Below are 20,917 nucleotides of genomic sequence, written 5' to 3'. Positions count from 1 at the left end.
ATTTTTTCAGTCTATATTTTTTAGATTAATATTAATATTAAGACTAGAAGATACTTCCAAAATATTTTTTCAGTCTATATTTTTTAGATTAATCTGGTTTGTCTCCTCTTACTCTCCCTGGTTTGTCTCCTCTTACCCTTCCTCCTCCTCCTCGTTCTTGATCTGGTTATTCCTCTTAAAATAAGTGACATAGTATTTTATGACTTATTGGAGCCATATGTCAATGATTTTAAAGCTCAACATTTTTTCCTTTCTATTGTATTGTGTAAGTCAGTTTTGTATCTAAGTATGATGGTTTTAGTTTTCTAATCACGATTTTGGACTTGTGACTTCATAGCAGGTTTTGACGGAGTTTGTATTCGGAAAATACAGTTTTGATGTTTTCAATATCCTGTTTAAAAGAACTTAAATGGGTAAAAAATGCAGCATGGACACCAAACTACTGGATTATCAAAACACTCAATGTCAATACTGAAACATATTACTTCAAATTAAGGCAGTTTCTAACAGTAAACCAAAAGGAATTCTTTTGTCTCTGGATGACATTTTCATAAAATTAAAATGAGGTATACAGAAAAATTTAACCATTGGGTAAACACTTTCTTTACTTGGCTTCTATGACACTTTCTTCATTTTCTCTTCTTATTCTCCTTTACTGGGTCCTCCTTTTCTTTCCAGCTCTTTATGTAGGACTGTTCCGGTGATCAGTCCTTCGTCCCCTTCTCTTTTTTAGTTCTTAATCCACACTCACTATATGATTTGAAATACTATCTATATGCCAATGACTCCTAAATTTTTATCTCTAGTCCATACCTTTTTCTCCTGCTGCAAAATCATACATTCCAACTGAAAGAACAATCAGTTGACTCCTAAGTGTTTCAAACTCAATTATTTCCAGAACTGAAATCTTGATCTTACCTTTCAAATCTGCTCTACCTGAAGTCTCTCTCATCTCAACTGTTGGCAACCCCATCCTTCCAGGGGCTTAGTTCAAAAGTCTTGGGGTCATCCTCGACTTCTTTCTCTCATGCACTTCATTCATGCACAGGAACTCCACCTTGCAAAAGAATCTGATAACTTCTCACCACCTCCATTAGAACCACTCGGGTTCAAGCCACTGTCATTTCTCCCCTTCTTTCACTTTCTTTCCCCTAAATAAAGTCTATTCTCCAAAGAAGAGCCTGAATGATGCTTTCAAAATGTAAGTCAAATCATGTTGTTTCTTTTCTCAAAATCTTCCAGGAGATGTGCATCTCATATAAAATAAAAGCCAAAGTTCTTACAAAATCCGACACAATCTGCTACTTCTAAGCCCTTTCCCCACCTACTCTCCTTCTTTCTCATAATACTCCTGGCTTCCATGGTTTTACCCAAACATAAGATGCTTGCTATGGACTAGGAGCCTTGGAATTGTATGTTTCCGTTGCCTGGACAGCTTTTCTCCTAGATAACCAACTTTACTCACATGAGCAGCTCTTCCCTCAAATAACTGCGTAATTTACCCATTACCTCTTTCAAATCTTTGCTTAATGTAACTTTTTCAATGAAGGCTACTCTGACAATCCTATTTAAAAGCTGCAACCTGCCCCTTTACCCTCTCATCTTCCTTCATTCTATTCTATTTTCTCCGTGCCATGTGTTACTTTATAGCTAGCCACATTATTTATGTGCTTATTTCAGGTCTTCTTCCAGGACATAAACTTTGCTGTTCTGTTCCAATATTTTGAGGGCTTAGCACACAGTAGATGTTCAATAAAGGATTCTATAAACGTATCATTTCAGCATTCATACAGCTGGGCAAGCCCCCTAAACTTTCCTCAAGTCTATTCTTCATCACCTTCTTTTTTTCCTCTTTCTTTTTTTTTTTTTTTTAAGATTTTATTTATTTGAGAGACAGAGTGAGAGAATTAGCAGGGGGAGGAGCAGAGGGAGCAGAATCCTCCCTGAGCAGGAAGCCCCACGTGGGGCTCGACCCCAGGACGCTGGGATCATGACCTGAGCCAAAGACAGACGCTTAACCCACTGAACCACCCAGACGCCCCTAAATTTCGCCACCTTCTTAAACGGTCCACGTTTTTCTTTAAGACCTTCCTGACCCCGGAAGTAAAAGTATAGTGAGGGAGTCAGAGGGGGCTGCCATTTCCGTTTCCGTACAGACGCCGAGAAGCAAACAGCATGGCGAAGGCCGGGGATAAGAGCGGCAGCCGAGTAAAGAAAGGCCTGAAACGGAAAGCGACCGCTGAAGAACCTCAGGAGACTGCAGTCGCTGAGGATGGAGCGACGGAAAGCGGGGTCCAGCCCCCGAAAGCGGCTGCCTTTCCCCCAGGCTTCAGCATTTCGGAAATTAAGAACAAACAACGGCGACACTTAATGTTCACGAGGTGGAAGCAACAGCAGCGTAAGGTAGGACGGGGCGGAGGCGGTAGGGCGCATGCGCTGCATCAGTCGTGCGCGCGTGGGGTAGTGGGGAATAGCTTTTGCGTGGCGGCTAGTGCCTGGCGTCCAGGAGGCGGTAATTAATCTAGAGGAGTGAGGCTGACGTTCTTGTGTCCTGTTCTCCTCACACTGCTTTGGAGACTTCCTCTAGGTTCAGCTTTTTGCCAGAGAGTCAAGGATTCTCTTCCTTTCCAGCCCCTCTCTAGGTTCCCCCTCTGAGAATGAAAGCAAGAAGTCCCGCTCTCCTAGCAGTGAAAAATCCCCCTCCTGACCTGGAAGGCGAAATTCTCCTCTCTCTCTGCTTCGCCCAGTCCTCCTAAGTTTGGCTGATTCCTAGAATCTGTAAAATGGACACTACAGAAACCCAAAGTGATGCTTCTCTGATTCCTGGGCAGCAACTCTTACCGAAATTATTTTTGTAAAGGTTCTAGTAATTGTATTTATAGCGTTGTCTTCATACTGTTCTGGGAGATAAAATATGAGGAGATTTAAAAAAACTCAAGGTTACAGTGCTTATTTGTGGTTAAATTGCAATTGGAAGCAAGCATTTGTTTATTTTGGTACGTCGTAAAAGTTCACACACATAATATTCTTTTTACTTGCCTGTCTCCTGTTACTAGATGCTAGATTCTTTGAGGCCGTGGATTGTGCCTTATTCATTATAAGCGTCAAAGTGCTATTGGAGTACATAGAGAATCTAACTCATTCTAGGTGAGCGCGTTTGCGGGAAGGGTCTCATAGAAGACTTCTTGACACTGTAATCTGAGACTTGATGGGTGGAGGGTAGACAGGCACTGCCGGGTCGGGGTGGGGAGAGTACTTTCTATTTTTGTGTTAAACATTCTGTTCAGAAATCTCCCGAAGGTACAGATTTACAGTACAATTGTAATTCACCTTGCAAGTTCTTAATAATTTTAAAAGCATATTTTGATCGTAAGATTTATGGGTAACTAATGGTTTATTGGAACAATCTGGAAACGTATTTCCCATTCTCATTTATTTTTAGTACTTCCCCAAAGAAGCAAGCAGCATAGCCATGGTTTTCTTTAGAACGCGACTTGTTAGGAATGCAAAATAAAACAAAAACTTGTTAACTTATTTAAGCATACATTTTACATTTTTACTTAATTTAAGACTTCATAGTAAAAGTTAAAGCTAGTAAAACTTTAAATATTCAAACTTGCCAATTTAGATTTTTTTGAAGGAGCAAGATCTTTATTTATTTATTTTTTTTTATTGGCCAGCTCACGTGGTTTACAATAACTTAGGTATGAAAATCTGTGTCAGGATATTTAAAAACATTACGAAGATTGCTCAGTTAAAGTAGTCATAGCATTAGTAATGTATAGTTTTAGTATGTGTTTGTGATATAACTGGTGGTTTCTCAATATTGTTTTTTTCTTTAAACTTTTTAGGAAAAGTTGGCAATTAAGAAAAAACTTAAGAAAGAGAGAGAAGCTCTTGGTGATAAGGTAAATAAAATTTGTAGCCGTTTGCTTTCTGTCTTACATTGCAGAATGCTACCTGATATTTATGTTGTATCATTTTCTTTTAAACTTATTATAAAATATTCCCAGTGTATAAAAGATGTGAAAATAAAATAATATAACAAACCCTTTTCTATTCTTTACCCAGCTTAGAAACAGTGCATTAGCAAATAATATTCAAAGTCTTTTGTATGCTTCTTCCTGATTGCTTTCCCCTCCAAAGATAACCACTTAAAATTGCCATGTTTTGTTCCCATGCACTTCTTTTTTTTGTGTCCTAAATGATGAACACAATAGTGGTGTTATGCATTTTTTTCGAAGTTTCAAATAAATGGTATGCCTGCTTTAACATACTTATTTTACTTAATTTTATGTGTTTGAGAGACAGATACTCATCTTCCTGAGTTTGGGAATGGGGAAGCTCCCCAGTCTAGGCCTTGTCAGACTTACCAGTGTTAGACTGTTTTGACCTGCAGAATCCTGTCACGCAATGTTAGTCTCTTAACACTCAGTAATCAGTCAATTACAGTAAATATGCCAATCACCATTTGGAAATTTCACCATTCTTGTTTCTTGGACTGAAAGATGACTTTCTAGAACTGCCTCCTTTTAAAAATTACTTTTAAAACTTAATATTTGTTTCATAGAATAAAAAATAAAATCCTAAATAGTTTACCAGTTCATACTTCTTCATATCTCTGCTAGCATACATATGTTTTGAATTTTAATCAGTGTATGCTTAGAGTTCTGTGTTCCTGCTCCTTAGCATTTCATTTACACAACTTGTTGGTCTAAACTAAGTATGTATGTTGCCAATTCTAACAGTATTCCATTATGTTAAAGTTTCGTAGTCATTACCCTTTTGTTGGATATTTGCCCTATTTGCTGTTCATTTCCACTAATAATAGTGATAATGCATATTTCTTTATATAAATCTCTCCTCCCTTTCATTCCTTACCATAAATGCCTCAGACTAGAATTACCAGTTCAGCAGATAGATTTGTAGCTTTTGTTACTTATTTCTGAATAGCTTTCTGGAGGTATTGGAACAAAGCTACATATAGATAATCTTTATACAGCTGACCCTTGAACAACATGGCAGTTGGGTTGCAGACTATCTCCATTCCTGCACAGTTGAAAGTCCCAAAAACTTAACTACTAATACCCTACTATTGATCTGACGTCTTACTGATAACGTAAATAATCAATTAACACATATTTTATATGTTATATGTATTATATACTGTATGCTTACTGTAAAATAAGCTAGAGAAAAGAAAATGTTTTTCAGAAAATTATAAGAGAAAATACATTTATAGTCTTGTAGTGTAAATAATTCACATGTAAATGGGCCTGCACAGTTCAAATCCATGCTGTTTAACGGTCAATTGTAATTTCTTTTCATTCTGTTTAATATTCTTCTTAGTGGATAATTATTTTAATTCTGCCTTCTTTCAGCTACTTCTGCAAAGTTTTAAGTCATTTCATTCAGTTAGCAATTTTTCTAGGATGTTTATGTCTCTGCTCAGAGTTAAAAACCTCTTACTCAGTATTATTATTAGGATTGATGTAGCAATGGAAATGAGGACAGATTTAGTTTTTGGATTATTTGTAAATTTCTGTTATTCGTCCCCAATCGGAATGCAAAATTATTAATGCTTCTGAACTTAATCTTTGTTTCTTTTATTTAGGCTCCACCAAAGCCTATACCAAAGACCATTGACAACCAGAGAGTATATGATGAAACTGTAGTAGACCCTAATGATGAAGAGGTAATGTTATAAGTTTTAAATAAATTTGGATGGCCACATTCGATAAATCATTTGTTCATATATTGACATTTAATTTAAAGTACTGGCTGGTGAAGTTGTATAATGGACTGATTCAGCTATACTGTTGGCATATTATTTGCTATAGATTATTTCATAATTGAATTTCTCAAATGTTATAGAAAAAGGCAGTGATTACTTTTTATTTTCTAGAAATGTATGATATTTTCTGCCTAGGTAACTTTTGTCATTTAGTATCTTGTATAGTACTTCGTTTGTTTTTAATATCATTTGAAAAGCATTCCTCATACTATAGGTTTTTGTAGTATGAGACATTTTGATATAAGGATAACAATCTGGTGGTATTTTCTGTGTCCTTAAAACTCTTGGTTTCAAGATAATCATCCAGTTGTCACTTTTCATATTTTCCCTTAAAGAGTTGGCGACAGTACAGTGATAGAATCAAGGTTTTTAAACTTTTGGTGGGGGGGGGATAGCAGATTTGGTTTTGGTTATATTTGCTCTCAAATAGTACTGTTAGTGACATTCTTTAACATTTCCTGATATAGTCATTCATTCATTCATTCATTCAGTCAGTGTTCTAGCAAATAAATGTTCATTGATTGTCTGCCGTGTATTGGGATTTGTTTTAGGGACTTGGGATCCACCAGTGCACCAAACACTCTGCCATATATACACACAAAATATCAGCCCGCCTGGAACTTACATTCTAGGGAGAGAGACAAAAAATGAATTTAATAAAATAAATTATGTGTTAGCAGGTGATAGGTTACTACACTTAAAAAATAGGGTGAAAGAGGGGTTCCTGAGTGGCTCAGTCAGTTAAGCGTCAAACTTGATTTCAGCTCAGGTCATGATCTCAGGGTTATGAGATCAAGCCCTAAGTCAGAGTCTGTGCTCAGAGGGGAGTCTGCTTGAGATTTTCTTTCTCCCTCTCCTCCCACATGCACTCTCTCTGTCTCCCTAAAATAAATCTTAAAAAAAAATTAGGTCAAGTAGATTCAGGACTACCTGGAGTGGAGAGAGTTTGCAATTTTATATGTATAAGAGTATTTGTGTGTGTATGTTTATTTAGTTTGACATAATTTCAGATTTAATAGAAAAGTGGGAATTCATGTATGCCCTTCACCTAGATTTCCTAAATTTTTAAATTGTACCACACAATTTTCTTCTGTATTCTCTTTGAAATGCTTGAGAGTAAATGGCAGACATGAAGCCTGTTTACTCCTATATAGTTTAGTGGATTTTATTTATAAACAAGTGTGATTTTCTTAATAAGCACAGGGTATAGTTATCAAAATCACAGAATTAACATTGATTATTATCTAGTCTAGACAACTTATTCAGATGTCTACAGTTGTCCAGATGGCGTCATTTTTAGCAAAAGAAAAATCCCAGCTCATGCATTTTATTCCATTATAATGACTTTAACCTCCCTTAATTTAGAACAGTTCCTCAGACTTTCTTTGCTTTTAATGACATTGACATTTTTGTAGAATGTCACTTAATATGAGTTTGATATTTGCTCATGATTATGTTCAGTTTATGTATTTTTGACAGGTATACGACAGATGTGATCTTACGTTCTTTTTGGTGTCTCTTACTAGGAGTCACATATTGTTGATTTTTCCATTATACTTCTTTTTTTCCCTTTATAATAAGTATTTGGCGGGGGATATACTTTGAGATTATGTAAACGTATATTATTCTTCAAACTTGCACTCAAGATTTTGCAATTACAAATAATTTTTTCCAGTCTTATGGGTCAGAGATTGTATCTCAGTGTAGTTTTAATTTTTTGTTCACTTGTGAATGAGGTTGAATATCTTTTTATGCTTTTCTTTTTAATCAGTTGTTTGTTCATGTCTGTTGCCCATTTTTCTGTTGGTTAGGGTTGCAGTTCTATATAATGGTCAGGGTAGGCTTCATTGAAAAGATGACCTTTTAGCAAAGACTTGAAGGATGTAAAGAAATTAGCCATTTTTGGAGGTAAAGGAGTTGGCTTCCTTGCAGTTCTACCCACTTGTTTCCAAGGAATGGCCAGTATAAAAACTAGTGCATAAACAGTTAATGCAAAAGCTCTAAGGCAGGAGGAGCATGCTTAGCGTGTTTTTGAAGAACAGCAAGGAAGACAGTATGCTGAAATTAAGTGAGCAAAAGAGAGGGTTATAGAAGAGGTGCCAGGGAGAATATTGGGANNNNCGGAGGCCAGAGCAGTGGCTTTGTTGACCATCGTGAGGACTTGGGTTTTTATACTTAGTGAAATGAGTCACTGGATCGTTTTAAATAGAAGAATGATATGATCACACTTAATTTTTAATAGTAATTGGTTGCTGTACTGAGAATGTAGTTAGAGAGGTAAATAGGTACTTAGGAAGCTATCAAAGTAATCCAAGAAAGAGATTATGATGTTGGTGACTTGGGCTACAGTGGTTATATTGAGTGTTGAGAATCAATTTAATGCTAAGGTTTGGGATTTTTTCCCAGGTATATTTTGAAATTAGAGCCACTAGAATTTCTTGATAGATTGAAAATGGGATGTGAGAGAAAGAGGATTTGAAGATGGTATTGAGGTTTTTAGCCTGAGCAGTTGGAAGGATAGAAGGATGGAATTGTCATTGAGGAGATAGGGAAGAGATCTTGGCTGGCGATAAATTGGAAATCATAGGTATTTAGAGGCTACATATATGTAATATTTTCCAAAATATTTACCTAGGGGAAAATTTGTTGGGTGATGAAGTATATAAATGTTCAACTTTACATGGTGGTCCCAAAATGTTTTCCAGAGTAGTGGTTGTATCATTTTTCACTTGCATAGAATAAGGGCAGTGTTTCTGGTCATCTACATGCTGACCAATACTTTGCTAGTGATAAAGGACTATCTCATTGTTTGAGTTTGCGTTTCCCTGATTCCTAATGTGGTTGGGCGTCTTTTCATGTATGCTCTGTGTTTTTGCTAAAGTTATGCCAGCTCGTGTCTTTTGCCCAATTTTTTATCCTATAGTATATTTTACTGATTTGTAGAACTTTTTTTATATTTTGGATGCTAATCTTCTATATATAATTATCTTCCAATTTGTAGATGCTCTTTTTACTTTTTCTGTGCTGTCTTTTGGTGAATAAAAGTCCTTAATATAGTTGAGTTTAAAAGTTTTTTAATATTTAATTTTTTTTGGTCATATTTAAGAAATCTTTATCCTCTGATCATATGTTCTCGTTTTTTTTTTTCCTAAAAAAAATTGAAGAGTTGATTTTCACATGTATGTGCTTAATCATCAGGAATCGATTTCTTTCTTTGGCATGAGAAAGAAAACCAATTTCTTTCTTTCTTCCCCTGCCTCTTTTCCTGCCCCCACCCTGTGTAACCAGTTTCCCCAGCACCATTTTTCCAGTAGTACAACCTTTCCCACAGTGAATTACAATGCTGTGTCATAAATCAAGTATCCATATATACTTGGCCCTTTTCTGGGTCAGTTTGTTGCTATATCTTTCTTAATTATTTATCTTCATGTTAAGTTTTGATATCTATTAGAGGAAAATGCCCCTCTCCACCCCCATCCTCTAATCTCTCTCTCCACGAACGTTCTCTTTCTGAACCTTTGGTCTGCCATATAAAATTATAAATTGTATTAAAGCAGATAACTTAGGGGTTCTATTTATATTGCTTTTTTTAGGTAGGTCTTTTGTACTGAAAATGCATTTCAATGACTTTTATAATTTCCTTCATGCAAGTTTTATACATAAATCTTATTAGGGCTATTGCTGGGTATCTTGTATTTTTTATTAATGTAAATCACATCTCTGAAAATTGTTTTATTTGCTGATTTATAAAAGTGCCTTGATTTTTGAATTGTGATCTTCTAAAGAGTAGTTTCTAATAATTTGTTTAAATATTGTTTTCATTTCATGCTTAGCTAATCATTTCTGCAAATAACTTTCAGTCCGTTAATAATTTATTTCTTATGCGCTGACTAGAACCTCCAGCATGTCAAATAAATAGAAACAGCAATAGTGTTATCTGTGCCATGTTCCTAATTTTAAAGAGAATACTTCTAACATGCCATCATTAATGTTTGTGTCTTTAATGGTACATTCTCCTTATGAGTTAAGGAAAATCCGTTTATTCTTTTCTTGCTGGCGGGGTTGTTTGTTTTATCATGAATGAATGTAAAACGTTACCAGATGCTTTTTCTGCAAATATCGAGATAATTATGTACTTTTTCTGCAAATACTGAGATGAGTATGCAGTTTTTCTCCTTTGTTGTACTAATGTAGGAAAGGAAATAGATTTTCTAATGTTAAATCTCTTTTGCATTCTTGGGATAAATTCAATTTAATTAAGATGTTTTATCTTTTATACATTGTTTTGGTTTGTCAGTACTTTGTTTAGAATATGTATATCTGTGTGTATAAGGGAGACTGCAGTATTGTTCCTTTCTATTCCTAATATTATTTATTTGGGCTTTTCACCAGAGATAATATCTATTTTGTTAACTCTTTTCAAACTACTTTTTGATCATCTCTGTTTGAAACTTTGTTTTCTAATTTACTTATATCTCACCTTATCTTTATCATTTATTTCCTATTACTCTCTTGAGTTTATTCTTTGTATTTGATTAACTTACTTTTCATCTTCCTTTCTATAATGAGCAATTAAGGCCACAAAATTCCCTCTAAGTACCACTTTTGGTATATCCCACAAGTTTTAAGATGTGTTTCCTTCCTTATTGTTCAAAACTAAGTATCTCTTATGAAAGATTTGTCGATTTCTTCTTGTAATTTCATCAGTTTTTGATTTTGCTTTTGTTTTGTTTTTGCTTGATGTATTTTATTTCATTAGTTTTTCCCCTGATCCTAATTATTTCTTTTCTTCAACTCAGCTAAGGTTTCCTTTGTTCTTCTTTTTCTAGTTTCTTAAAATGGAAGCTTACATCACTAATTTTGTACTTTTCTTTCTTTTTAATATAATCACATAAAGCTGTGGTTTTCCTCCTAAGCACTGCATTAGCCACAGCCCATGCATTTTGATGTTTGTTGTGTTTTCATTTTCATTCTGTTCAAGATATTTTCTAATTTCCTTTGTGATTTCTTCTTTGTTTTGATTATTAAGCTGTGTGTTGTTCAATTTCCACCAAATACTTGAGGATTTCCCAGATACATCTCTGCCGTTGATTTCTAATTCAATTTTATTGTGGTTCTGGAATGTACTCTGTTTGATTTTAGGTGCTTTTCAAGTAAAGAGACTGTTCTCTGCTCTAGGGTAAGATCTGTTCTGGAGAATGTTCTGTGTTCTTTTGGAAAACATGTATATTCTGCTGTTTTGAAGTAGATTGTTAAGAGAGTTTTAAGTTGGTTGATTGTGTTGTTCATATTATTCTATATACTTGCTGAATTTCTAATTCTATCAGTTACTGAGAGAGGAATATTGAAATCTATAGCTATAATTTTCGAATTAGTCATTTCTTCCCTTCCTTTCAGTTTTGCTTCGTGTCTTTTTGGGGGTTCATTGTTAGGTATGTACCTATTTTTAAATTTTTTTTTTGTTTTTACTTTTTTCCAGGTGTGTGTCCATTTGTAATTATTGTATCTTCCTAATGTATTGACTTGTAATCCAGTGTCCCTTATTGTCCCGTCCCTTAAATTGTTCATTGCAACATTTCTTTTCTTAAGGTCTGCTTTGTCTCATGTACACATAGCTACCTAAACTCTCTTATGGTTACTGTTCCCATGTTATATCTTCTTTCATGCTTTTGCTTTTAACCAGTTTATCTTTGAATTAAAAATGTCACAGACAGCATATGGTTGGGTATTGCTCTTTTATTCAGTCTGACAATTAGTATTTAATGTTTATTTTTGATGTAGTTACATTTACATCTGCCGTTTTGCTTTTTTTTCAACATATTTTATATCTTTATTTTTACTCTGTTCCTCCTTGACTGCTTTCTTTTATATTAAAAAATATTTTTAAGTATGCTATTTTAATTCCTCTCAATCTTTTGAGTTATATATTTACGGTTCTTTTAGCAGTTTCCCTAGGAATTACAGCATACTTCTTTAATTTATCGCAATCTACTTCACGTAAATACAGACATGATGCTGGTAAAGTATAGCTGATTTACACCAGTATAGCTTTGTTTCCTCTACTCTTGTTTATGGTGTTGTCATATATACAACATTTGCCTATGTTACAAATGCAGTGTTATAATTTCTGCTTTAAATAATCTCATGTTTTTTTAAAAAAAAGAAATTAAGAATGTACACATACAAACACAAAGTCTTTTATGGTTACCTTCGTATTTACCATTATAGTGCTCTTCTTTCCTTTCCTTGGATCTGAGTTACCATCTGGTAGGATTTTCTTTCAACTTTTAGAATCTCCTTATGTTTTTGTTTTTATAACAGATCTAATAGCTAATTATCTCATTTTTGTTTATTTGAAAATATGCTTATTTTGCCTTCAGTTTTGAAAGAATTTTGCAAATTACAGAATTCTTGGTTGACTTTTTTTTTCTTCTAGTATTTGGAACATATTCCATTACATTTTGACCTTCATAATTTCTGATGAGAAATCAGCCATTTTAATAGTTGTTCCCCTGCACATGATTTTTCTTATTTCTTTCAAAATGTTCTATTTTTGGCTCTTAGCAGTTTGACCTTGAGGTGTTTAGGTTATTGTTCTTTTTATCCAATTTGGGGTTTATTGAGCTTGTAGCTGTATGTTAGAATTTTTCACCCATCATTTCTTCAAATACTTTTTTCTACCTTCTCTTTCCTTCAAAGACTTCCTTTTTTTTTTTTTTTTTTTAAGATTATTTATTATTTATTTGAGAGAGAAAGAGAGAAGGAGCTGGGGGAGGGGGAGAAGCAGACTTCTTGCTGAGCAGGGTGCCTGGCATGGTCTGGATCCCAGCACTCTGGGATCATGACCTGAGCCTAAGGCAGACACTTAACGGACTGAGCCACCCAGGCCTCCAGAGACTCCCTTTTCACACACTATTGAAATGGTTAACATTGTCCTACAGGTTTCTTCAGTTTTGCTCCTTTTTTAATGATTGTTTTCTCTGTTCTTCAGATTGAATTTGAAATTAGATTAATAAATATCCATTGATTCTTTGCCATCTTAGATCCACATTAAGCTCCTTTTTTCTCTTTATTTCTTGAAAATATTTATTATGGCTACTTTGAAATTTTCACTAAATTCAACATCTAGGCCCACTGAGAGACAGTTTTTGTTGGCTACTTTTTTCCTGATTATGGGTCATAGTAAATACCTAATTTTTTGGCTGAAGCTGTACATTTTAGACAACATATTACAGTAACTCTGGACTGTTTTATTTTTTGAGTTGATTTTTTTGTGGTAGTAACTTGCCTGGATTTAAACTGTGTAATGAATCTGTCTCCCCATTAGTAGCACTGTCAGTGCTACATTTTGCTACGCAAAATGAACAAACCTTGTAGAATTTCTGTTCTAAAAAAAAAAAGAAAGGGAGTGAAGGGAAGGGAGGAAGGGAGGGGAGGAAGGAATGAAGAAGGAAAGAAAAGGAGGAAAGCCCAGTTGAGGACAGCTGCCCAGGATATACAGTCTTGACAAAGAAGAGAGTACTCCGGAGAGAGAACATTTAATACAGGGTTATATATGTTTTTTGTTACATCGAGAGTTATAAATCATCATGACAAAGGACATTTCAGAGAACTACAAACTTTATCTTACGCTTTTAGTATGTGCAAGGTTGCAGGCTTTGGAGGCAAGGGAACAGAACTTAGGGAGATTTTTTACTCATCTTTAGTTTTAAAATGTTCTTTTAGAAAGTTATTTGTTAACAAAGCAGATATACAGTGTGTGCTTGGGGCAGAAATAGAGCCCATGCTTTGAAATTTGGTGAAGTCTTTTTTTTTTTTTTTAAGATTTTATTTATTTATTCGACAGAGATAGAGACAGCCAGCGAGAGAGGGAACACAAGCAGGGGGAGTGGGAGAGGAAGAAGCAGGCTCATAGCAGAGGAGCCTGATGTGGGGCTCAATCCCGTAACGCTGGGATCACGCCCTGAGCCGAAGGCAGACGCTTAACCGCTATGCCACCCAGGCGCCCCTGGTGAAATCATCCTGACCTTGGTAAAAGTTTGGCTTCCTTGGGAGCCCAGGAGCAGGGCCCACAAACATTAAAAGTTGAATTCCCTTTATCAGCACTGTGTGTCTCTATTTTTTTTTTTTTTTTTTTTTTTTGTTATTTTTAACCTGCCTCCCTAGAGATCGTCCCTGTGTTTGGGTGGCTTAATGGTAAGCCAGTGATTTGGGTGCAGATTGTGTTGAGATACCTTGAGCCTCTAAGCTTCTATCAGCTGAGCTGGGTGTGGGTTGAGGATGCATTCAGAGTTGAAGCCAGTTCTCAAGTCTCCCTGGCCTTTCATGTGAATTGGTTTTTTAGAATTCTCCCATGTGTAGTTCAGCTGTCAGCCAGGGATTTGTGGAGATGATCTGACCCCTCTATGGCTCTTTCACTTCCTTAGTTCTTTACATTTCTGGCTGGTCCACACCTATCTTGAACTGGCCCCGTATCCTTGGACTAGCAGATCAAGGGTTTTCAAAGCCACCTCTCCCCAATCCAGTCCACGACCCTTGGATTCAAGATTGCTGGTTCTTGCCTGCCATCAGACCTAAAGTTGATAAAGCTACTATTTTCACAGCCATGTTGATGGAAGAAATGAAATAGTTCAAAGCAAGATTCCTGATGTGCTTGCTCATAGCCCTAGCCATTTTTCAAGAATGGGCATGGCTCAGGGTGCCTGAGTGGTTCATTTGGTTAAACACCCGACTCTTGATTTCAGCTCAGGTCATGTCGTCAGGGTCGTGAGATTGAGTCCTGCATTGGGTTCTGCACTCAGCACAGAGTCTGCTTGAGATTGTGTCCCTCTTCCTCTGCTCCTCCCCCTGCTCTCTCACACATGCACACACACACTCTCTCTCTCTCTCTCTCAAATAAATAATCTTTAAAAGAATAAACACCGCTCAGTTTGTGTCTTGAAATTGTTTTCTGACAATTTTTTCCGGTTTTATACTTGTATTCTAGAAATAGAAAATCACTCAACCTATTCATGTTGCCATGTAAGTCCTTCTTGGCTTTCTTTAAATCCCCTATTACCTAGGAAGGTAGTCAGTGTCATAGAATCCTGCTGGAGCTACGTTTAAAATTTTAGCCTAGTAGAGTATTTGATATAAAATTACATTTTTTTTTCTGTTCACAGGTTGCTTATGATGAAGCTACAGATGAATTTGCTTCTTACTTCAACAGACAAACTTCTCCCAAGATTCTCATCACGACATCAGATAGACCTCATGGGGTAAACATATCAATCAGTATAGTTATTGAATTCTTTTTTTTTTTTAAGATTTTATTTATTTGACAGAGAGACAGCCAGTGAGAGAGGGAACACAAGCAGGGGGAGTGGGAGAGGAAGAAGCAGGCTTCCAGCAGAGGAGCCTGATGTGGGGCTCGATCCCAGAACGCTGGGATCACGCCCTGAGCCGAAGGCAGACGCTTAACGACTGAGCCACCCAGGTGCCCCTAGTTATTGAATTCTTAATTTTCTTACATTATTTAAGACTATTTAAAAGAACTCCTTTCAGAAGATCTGAGTTAAATTATCAGTAATTGCCATAGATAATACCTACGAATACGCTAAATAAAATTAATACTGTGATGTGATACAGGTTCTCTAAGCATGATTCTTCAGGATAGAGTTTATCAGCCTCAGTACTATTAGCATTCTGGGCTGCATAGTTTTTTATTATGGGGGTGGTCCTGTTCATTTTAGGGTGTTTAGCAGCATGTCTGGCCTCTATCCACTAGATACCACTACCAGCCATCCCCACCAGTACCACCAGTTATAACCATTTTTGCCAAATGTTCTCCAGTGGGGCATAATCACCCCCAGTTGGGAACCACTGCTTTAGGATGGTCATCCTTTGATAAAGGATTAAATACAGTTCAGATTTCATTCTTTCCCTACCCTTGCCCTTTAGTAATAACACATATTAATCATTATTTCTTTCCTTCTGTTTACTACATAAGACTTTTATTCCTTTTCACCTTCAAAGATTTCTGTTAATTTGTTTTGCAGAGAACAGTACGACTCTGTGAACAGCTCTCCACAGTTATACCAAATTCACATGTTTATTACAGAAGAGGACTGGCTCTGAAAAAAATTATTCCACAGTGTATTTCAAGAGATTTCACAGACTTGATCGTTATTAATGAAGATCGTAAAACACCAAGTATCCTTTCTTTATTAAAGAAGTTTTCCTGTCTCACCTTCACCCCCTTTTAAAATATATTTGAAATAAGGAAATGTTTTCTATAACTTTAAGAAGATAATTTTTTAAGCTAGAAAATTATGTGTCTATCCAAGATTCTATGAACTAATTTTATCTTTTCATTTAAGAAATATTCATTAAGTAAATGCTACAGGCAAGACATTAATCCTTAGTAAAAGATGCAGAGATAAACAAGAGCTTCAGGGAGTTCATAATCTAGTAGGAGAAAATAGATAAGTAAACTAACAAAAATGTAGAGTGGATACTACAATGAAAGAAGTACAAGATATAGTGCACACGCTGGTAAAATCTGCGCTGGGGATATGAGGGAGGAAGGACTATAAGAAAAAGATGCTTAAGCTCAGTCAAGGTGAATATGGGTGAATGAGGTGAATAAGATGGAAGAGTGCCCACTGCAGATACACTGTTTGTAAAGGCAGAGGCATGATGGAGCTGACCCAGTTGGGGATCTGCAGGTAGTTTGATGTGGCTAGATTTTATGTTACCAGGGGTGGTATCATAGGGTTACATTTTTGAGGTAGATATTTGAGCCCATATTATGTGTTTGCCATTGTTTCAGATGCCAAGAATATGCTATCCTTTTTCTATGAGTCTCAGATCTGAGGTGACCGTGTCACATGAACCCAAGGTATTTTTTCCCGTTTGGAGATGAGAGAGCACATAAAGATACCTAGATTTGTTTTTGTGGTGCTGTTGTTTTACTTATTTATTGAATGGTGCCTGTGAGCTCATTAATGTAATTTAATTTTTTTAAGATTTATACTTTTAGAGAGAGCGTGCATGAAACTAGGGGAGGAGCAGAGGGAAAGAGTGAATCCTTAAGCAGAGCCCTGCTGAGTGCGGAGCCCGCCCCGTCCCGCAGGGTTCCATCCCAGGATCCTGAGATCATGACCTGAGCCAAAGTTAAGAGTTGGCAGGTTAACTGACTGAGTCACCCAGGATCCCCTATGAGCTCATTAATTTTGAAGATGATCATGTGAATGGGTCAAATTATTTAAATTATTAAGGATTCATAAAAAATAGGGACAGGACTTTCCTGCTGCCAGAATAACATTTTTTTTTAATCAATGAACACTGTTTTTTGTTGTTGTTTTTTTAAAATAGATTAAAAGCTGTGTTTTAAAAACCTAAATAACTTTTGGGGCTTATTATTTTCAATGCAAGTTAAAGACATTATCCACTTGTACGAGTTGCTCCCGAATATATAGAACAATAACAAACATAAAGGAATTCATTGAAGTGGGCCTGAATAGAGGAGTTAAATATTGCAAGTATTTGAAATATGAACAGCTGTCAAGACTCAAGGTGTATCTAGTTTTGTTTTTCACTTAGCATGAAAAACCGTGGTACAGATAAAATGACATTTGCGTCCCATACCTTATTACATATAAACTAGATTTACAGTCTGTTAGAAAATGTACTTGGAATGGAATGGTGAGAGAGGTCAGACCAACTAGGATACTGTTTTAATGTAGGTGGAAAATTTCAAGGACTCAACTAAGAGAATAGCAGTAAGGGTAAAGAGGCTATGGAAGTGAATTTATGAGGGTAAAAGCAGTAAATAGGATTTGGTAAGGAAGGGAAGGAGAAAATTGAAGATTACCCACATGCTAATGGGAGAATGTTGATGCCTTTGTAAAAAGATGGCAAGATCTGTTTTGTAAAACTGCAGATAATTTGGAATAGTCTGATTCTGACCTCCTTTTAAGGTTCAGTATTTGGAAGAATCAAGCTGTGTTACAAAGACTTGAATGTTGTACAGGTAGCTGCATTCCAGACTTCCAGAGCCCTGGGGCTGCTAACCCTGCCAATTGTAGGTATACTTCATTTATAGTTTAGTGTGTCTGGCAGAAGTCTCTGTGGTAGACAATCAGTAAATGGTTATTAATTAGTTGATTTTAATTTGTGGCACAGTAATCCCAAGAATAAGAGGTTGTCTTTTGAGAGACATAACTTTGATTTCAAGAAGAGAGTTTAGGAGTCTCTAGTCTTATGAGATAGTATTCAAAGCTGACAGCATATACTAACCCTACAAATGTATAAAAAATATACATACTAATGTGTGTATATGTTTATGAAAGTGCATTTTTAGGGTTATAAGGCCTCTGAACAGGGAGGTAAACTTTTTTGTTGCAATGCTAAAATTATGCTAGAATCCTATCTTACCATTCCCATTAGGGTAGTGGACCTAAGCCTTCTTGCCTAGTTTAGTTGAATACCCAGCATACCCTCTTGAGGGTGATGTCATTTATCATATTGTGAAGAGAAAAAGTGGGGCTACTATAGATTAATCTGTTTTTTGAAATATTTGGGTTGACTTATGGGGCTTTAGTTTTGAGTATGGTATGAAACTTTGCTAACCCAGAAGCACACGCACCTGCCTGTTCACCTGGCTACAAATTTTAGGAGCCTCTGGACATACAGAGGACCAGTTATTTGTACAATTTAAGACTTAAATTACAGAGTTCAATGTGTTCTTAGCTTTATGAACAGATGGATTAATTCTAAGTCACTTGCCAAATGGCCCAACTGCTCACTTTAAAATGAGCAGTGTTCGTTTGCGTAAAGAAATTAAGGTAAGTTTTATTTGTTCCTTGATTGGCATTGGTCTCCTTGCAGTATATCCTTAGTCAGCTCTGTAACTTACAGATCAAATTGCTTTTATAATAGCATTTGTCCTTCTGCTCAAAGCAAGTTCTATCTACTGGCAGTTTTCTTACAAGATTGTAATTGAGTTATGGCAGACAGGCAATAGCCTTCATTACTGTGAAACAGGATACTTTTCTAGTAGGACTTTTTGGTCCAGTCACTGCACATTAAAATAATTTTAGATATATTTTATTTCATGGGATTGGTAAGTCATCTGTGGTAGTTTGTCATAAGAAAGATACCTTTAAAATTTTCGTCACGTAAGTTCTGAAACTTGAATTCGCAATATCAGGATATAGATTGAATTCCTTATTGTGATTTTTTTCATCATTTTTCCAGAGAAGAGGCAAGGACCCTACAGAACACATACCTGAAATAATCTTGAATAACTTTACAACAAGGCTGGGTCATTCTGTTGGACGTATGTTTGCATCTCTCTTTCCCCATAATCCTCAGTTTATTGGGAGGCAAGTTGCCACATTCCATAATCAACGGGACTATATCTTCTTCAGATTTCATAGGTGAGGAAGGTACTTTAACCCCTTAGATTTTGACTTAAATCATGAAATACATTTTCAACATAAACATGTTTTCTAATGTATTGTCACAAGTATTGTAGATGAGAAATAAATTATCTTTTGAATTCTATCACATTAAAGAAATTACATTTGATTCATTCAGACTGTGTTTCCCCTTAATTCTTCCATTTATCTTTGAAGGTACATATTCAGGAGTGAAAAGAAAGTGGGAATTCAGGAACTTGGACCACGTTTTACCTTAAAATTAAGATCTCTTCAGAAAGGAACCTTTGATTCTAAATATGGAGAATATGAATGGGTCCATAAGGTATGTGCCTTATTTCAAAAGCCATTTAGATCATTTTAAAAGAATGGAATGAGAAGGAAATCACGTACTTTGTGCTTTGAGTACTTATATCTCAAGTTAGGCTTCTGACCTCCATAAGCTTGAAAGAACCAATTTCTGATAGGGTATTTTGGACTGGTGATGAACCCTGGTTCATCTGAATTATCCTAAAGATCAGTGGTCCTCAAAGTGGACCAGCAGCATCACCTAGGAACCTGTTAGGAAGGCACGCTGTTGGGCCACAGACCTACCAAATCAGCAACCCTAAGTTGCCCAGCACTTAGTTTATAAGTGGGGCCCAGCACTCTGTTTATAAGCCAATGTTATGATTCTGCTGTATGTTTGAAAACTATTGCTATAGAGGTTTTGTACAAGTTTGGAGATCATTTTAAGTCAAAAATAAAAACTTCACTATTTTAAAACCTGTCTCTTTTCTAGTAAGCAATAGCTCACTTAGGTATGATTTTTACTTCAAAATTTTATATATATATTATACACATATGTATGAGAACAGTAACTTTTAATAACTTTATTAGACCAAGACTATTCAGTCTCTGAAATGGACCCAGAAGTTTTTTTTTAGCATTGTTACCTATAAATTGTTTACTTCTTTTTTTCTTCTAATTTTCAGCCCCGGGAAATGGATACAAATAGAAGAAAATTCCATTTATAAAATATTGAAGGAGTAGTTATTCAGTTGTGCTTAAACAGGACTATCTTGGATTTATGACAGAAGACCCTTTTCAAATTTACTGGTTTCATAAACCTTTTCATGTCTGGACAAAATATCAAGCGCCATGAATTACCATTCACTGTCTATGTAGCAAATACCAATAAAAGTCATTTTGGTGAATTTAGAAGTTGCAGTTTAAGTTTCCTAAAAATTCTCTTATTTCTAGTTAATTGTAAGTTGGAATCAAGATTCAAACTAACTTTCCCATTTGTACTTTCACGGGACATGTGGTCTAGAGAGAAAATACAGTCCTTGGCAGATACTAACCCAGTGGTTTTCTACCAGACTAATCTTGATCTGGCACATAACTTTAATTCTGTTTCCTGCATGAATATATATTGGGAGGCCAGGTTTCTGGGATGTTTAATATTTAAGCCTTTCAGAATGGTAAAAATTTTAAAGCAAAGTGGTTTACCAAGGACTTAACAGTTGCAAATTACTGAAGCTAAACTTTGGTTCCTTTTTTTCTTGGTATTTTGTACCTCATTACATTGTAGTATAGTATTCCACTCAAGAAATGTTTAAAACTCTGAGGTTTTTCTTAACATCTAATGGAATTAGTATGTCCAGTCTTTATGTCCTTATTAGGAGAGCAATCTGTTAAGAACTAATTAACTTTTAGGTGT

At 35.7% G+C, this 20,917-nt stretch overlaps 1 protein-coding gene across 2 annotated transcripts; it reads left to right on the top strand.

Moving 5' to 3' along the window:
* The first annotated feature begins 2,126 nt into the window (after positions 1 to 2,126).
* RPF1 (ribosome production factor 1 homolog) lies at positions 2,127 to 20,411 on the top strand. 2 transcript variants are annotated; one of them, XM_008690665.2, is made up of 9 exons: positions 2,127 to 2,403; positions 3,852 to 3,908; positions 5,615 to 5,695; positions 14,956 to 15,051; positions 15,832 to 15,985; positions 17,755 to 17,858; positions 19,034 to 19,215; positions 19,414 to 19,540; positions 20,190 to 20,411. In XM_008690665.2, the coding sequence occupies exons 1-9, from the start codon at positions 2,176 to 2,178 to the stop codon at positions 20,229 to 20,231; spliced, it is 1,071 nt and encodes a 356-aa protein (XP_008688887.1). In that variant the 5' UTR covers positions 2,127 to 2,175; the 3' UTR covers positions 20,232 to 20,411. The 2 variants fall into 2 exon arrangements, with proteins under 2 accessions (XP_008688887.1, XP_008688888.1); XM_008690666.2 differs by lacking the exon at positions 17,755 to 17,858 and adding an exon at positions 18,539 to 18,621 and having other exon boundaries at positions 2,131 to 2,403.
* The last annotated feature ends 506 nt before the right edge of the window (positions 20,412 to 20,917 follow it).

The sequence above is a fragment of the Ursus maritimus genome, unplaced genomic scaffold (genome assembly GCF_017311325.1).
Source record: "Ursus maritimus isolate PB19 unplaced genomic scaffold, ASM1731132v1 scaffold_12, whole genome shotgun sequence".
NCBI classification, from domain to species: domain Eukaryota; kingdom Metazoa; phylum Chordata; class Mammalia; order Carnivora; family Ursidae; genus Ursus; species Ursus maritimus.
Note: the sequence above shows the minus strand (reverse complement) of the source record. Positions and strands in the feature narration are given on the sequence as shown.

What these genes read in the sequence shown, in the direction of transcription:
- RPF1 (XM_008690665.2), top strand. Translation starts at nt 2,176, where the DNA reads ATGGCGAAGGCCGGGGATAAGAGCGGCAGCCGAGTAAAGAAAGGCCTG. An exon ending in GGCTGCTAACCCTGCCAATT is followed by an intron (nt 17,859 to 19,033) that starts GTAGGTATACTT and finishes TCATTTTTCCAG; the next exon opens with AGAAGAGGCAAGGACCCTAC. An exon ending in ATCTTCTTCAGATTTCATAG is followed by an intron (nt 19,216 to 19,413) that starts GTGAGGAAGGTA and finishes TTATCTTTGAAG; the next exon opens with GTACATATTCAGGAGTGAAA.